Source organism: Mandrillus leucophaeus, unplaced genomic scaffold (genome assembly GCF_000951045.1).
Source record: "Mandrillus leucophaeus isolate KB7577 unplaced genomic scaffold, Mleu.le_1.0 Scaffold298, whole genome shotgun sequence".
Lineage (NCBI taxonomy): Eukaryota > Metazoa > Chordata > Mammalia > Primates > Cercopithecidae > Mandrillus > Mandrillus leucophaeus.
Window position 1 is genome coordinate 4,504,565 of NW_012103120.1, and position 3,578 is coordinate 4,508,142.

General features: G+C 49.3%; 1 protein-coding gene across 1 annotated transcript in view; it reads right to left on the minus strand.

The window, feature by feature from the left end:
• CDHR3 (cadherin-related family member 3) overlaps positions 1 to 3,578 on the minus strand; it is an 85,633-nt gene that overhangs the window by 44,702 nt on the left and 37,353 nt on the right. The window contains 2 exon segments of the mRNA XM_011986385.1: positions 94 to 116; positions 2,275 to 2,357. Of these exon segments, the coding sequence (XP_011841775.1) occupies positions 94 to 116; positions 2,275 to 2,357 (106 nt within the window).

Sequence of the window (3,578 nt, forward strand, 5' to 3'; positions counted from 1 at the left end):
AGAGACAGGGTTTCACCATGTTGGTCAGGCTGGTCTCGAACTCCTGACCTCAGGTGATCCACCCGCCTCGGCCTCCCAAAGTGCTGGGATTACAGGTGTGAGCCACTGCACCCGGTCTGTCAGGTGCTTTTATAATAAGATGCTCAACTTCAATAATGGCAGACTCCTGGATCATGCATCCTGTGTCTATAAAGCTTTCTGACATTTGTCACCAACCAGGGGTAAAATGGGGAGACATTCTCAAGAACACACATAGGACTTGTTTGGTTGTGTTAACTACATGAGTTTAACAAATAGTAAAGATAGACAGGCTGTCTGTACATTTTACATTTGTATTTCACCCTCAAACTCAGTACACTTGAGTCTGAGGATTTAATTTTGTTAATCCTGAATTAAAGAAGTTATCATTAGTGCTAGCACTGATTTATGGGAAAAGGAGGCTCAGAAGCTCAAGGGAACCATGAAAGCCCCCGAAGTCAGCATGTAGTTTGAAACCGAGCAAATCCTTTCAAATGGCGATGGCTGAGGGATGAGGCTGACTCTCATTGACTGTCCCCACTCCTTCTTTTGGAGTGAGGCTCTAGCAGACCCATCCTCATCTTCAACCAAGGAATGCTGTTTGAATAAAGTCGACTAACTTAAAAAGCAAACAAACAAACAAAAGACTGTTACACAGATCATGATGTCTGCCTGGGGATGGAGCCCAATATGTTCCTCTTTCAAACCTAAAATGAGAACCAGAAAGCTCCACGCTGACGTCGGGGTGCATCCTAAGCCAGCAAGGGTCATGTTCTCTCTCAGCTAAAGTCAGTTTCTGTATTTTGGAAGATGTGGTCCAAACCAGATGGTTTATAAGCTCTGCCCCTGGGGAGGACTTACTATTTTTCGCTTTGCAACCCCATTAACCTTCCTCCCCTCCTCCCAGATGGGACTTGTGGGGAAGGTGTCAAAGAATGCATCTGCTCCAGCCCTACAGCCATCACCTTCCTCTGGTGGTTCTTGAAGAAGGCAGAGCTGTCTTCAAGGTATGGGCCCATACCTGAGCCTGAGTCTGGGTTGGGATGTCATAACTGTTAATAGGCTGCCTGGAGTTTGCTCCAGGAGCCACCTGTCAGCCCAAAGGCACTGAGCTCTCCTTCTGAACCTAATCCAGCATCAGGTGCTGATGGAAAGCATTACATAACAATTTAATAACAGCAGATAAATTGAGGGTCAAGGTTTGAAAGAGGAACATAGCAGGGCTCTATCCCCAGGCTGTGGGGGTGGAGCAGATGCATTCTTTGACACCTGCCACTGGACTGTAGACTGTGTTAACATCCAGAAGTTGTGCAACTGTGGTGTGTTTGCCAAGTGGCACCAGGTTAGTCTGGGAGTGAGGTTGCCTTGATACCTCCCAATCTTGGAATACTTTTGCAAGCCCTCTACCCACCTCTGAGGCCTAATGGTCTTTCATTGGTGGAGTATCCTGTGCTGAATCTATTCATAGCCATTCATGCTGTTAGAGGTGATTTTGCCACTTTACTTGTGGCTGGCTCCTATGCCCATCTCAGGGACTGGGGCAGGCAGAGGCTCTGTAAGCAGTATGCCAGGCTGCTTGCAGTGCCATCTACTAGCTCAGAATCCCATCATCTCCTCCTAAATCCCTATCTACGATAGGCTCAGATCTTCTTTTGTGTCTGGGATAGTGCCAGGCACATTTTCACAAACTACCCTCCACCCAATGCATTTACCCTTCCCACCTCTGCTGGACAGAGGAGCTGCCAGACACAGCCGGATGACTTTTTTGGATCCATGATGGCAGGAAGAAACTTTAGAGCAGCCAGTAAAGGGCAGGCACCCTGAAAATAGCCCTGTGCTCAGTGCGAGGATGACATGCTAGGAGCGGGCATTAGGGAGTCGTGAGTGATGGTGCATGCTCTGGGACTCTGCTGTTACTAACGTGCGGCACTTTATTTTAAAAACACCCTCTGCATGTGCACAGCGGCAGGCCACACCCCGGGGCATGTGTCCGCCCCTCCTCCACACCATATCCAAAATCCCATGGTGCATGTCAATGTCAGGGTACAGGAGGTAGAGGCAGCAAAGGTGGAAAACAGCAGTCCAGAGAGTCCAGAGGCCAGGATAAAGACTCTGAAGAGCTCATGCCTCTCATTTCTCCTGCAGGCCACAGCAAAGGGCATCCTTTTGCCTTGTATTAAATGTGCCAGAGGAGATGAGGCCACCTAAGAAGGAAGTGCCTGCGGCCCAGGGAGTCCTGCATGCCCTCAGGCCTACCTGGTAAAGTGAGGGGCTTCACCTGGAGCGCTCTGGAGGCTTTGAGGCCTCTACTGTCCCTCACCTCCACGATGAGATGGAAACTGCCAGGGAAGCATTCCACGTAAGAGAATCAAGCTTTGCTGGCACTATTTCAAAACAGGATGGGGGAAGATATGGAGTAGGAGGAGTGAGAGCAGAGCCTGTCCTTTTGGTGGTGACCCTCTCCGTAATGCCCCCACAGTCTCAAGGCCTGCAGGGCGATCTTTCTCCCCCCGTCTCCAAACCCACTGACTGCTTCTCATTCTGCAGGGGCTATTCACCACCATCGTCCCACCAGGTCAGCGTCTGCTCAAGCGCCATGCTGCACGCTCTATCCCGGTGTTTCTCACAAGACCCCTGGAATGTGCATATCACTCCCACGGGAGGAAGCGAGGCTCCCACGGCTCACATGGCTAGCTCTTGTTCCCACACCTGGCGCAGAGCCAGGAGCCTCACCTCCTTCACCCCAAGGCCAACATGTTTTCATCCACAAAGCCTGGACTTTCCCCAAGGCCTGCTCACCCTACTTTATTGCTTTCCCCTCATCAGCCCCTTTGCTTGGATGGCTGCCTCTCCCAAACAAGACGGGGTTGGAGAAGTCTTGTAGAGATCACCCTTGACATTAGTGACTCCATCTTAGAAAAAAAATGCCATCTTACATTTCAAAAGGCATCAAGCCAGCAGGGTCCAGCTGTTCACCTAATCAATAGAGACAACACTCAACCAGATAAGGGCATAATCCTTTACTATCAGTCTTCACCAGAGGACTCAAGGGCCATAAAACGAGCAGGACTTCACCGGCTTGACACGGCCATCTTGACAGACCCTGTCTTGCTGTCACTTGTAATCAGCACCCAGCATCTGCCCAAATCAAAGACTCGTCCTTGCAAGACATTGATGACCATCTGGATGTGGCCAAGACACTCTCCTTGTCCTTGGAGAGTCAGACCTTAGACATTACTGTCCTTGGTCTGGTTTATTAACCTCTTTTTTCTATTCCCTTTTCTCATGATGTTAAATGTTACTTTGTTTGATGTAGAATGTTTAATTTATAACATTTATGTGCTGATGAAGTATACTATGTATGGTTTACAATATTGACTGACCTGTGGAGTGGCTTGAGTCTGTGTGCTCTGACTACTGAGTTAGCAAGAAGTCTAAGCAGAGTTGCCTCCTTGGGAATTCCATGTAGCTCATGGCTTTTAGGATTGAAATAGCATCAGTAATGGCCGGGCGCAGTGGCTCACGCCTGTAATCCCAGCACTTTGGGAGGCCGAGGCGGG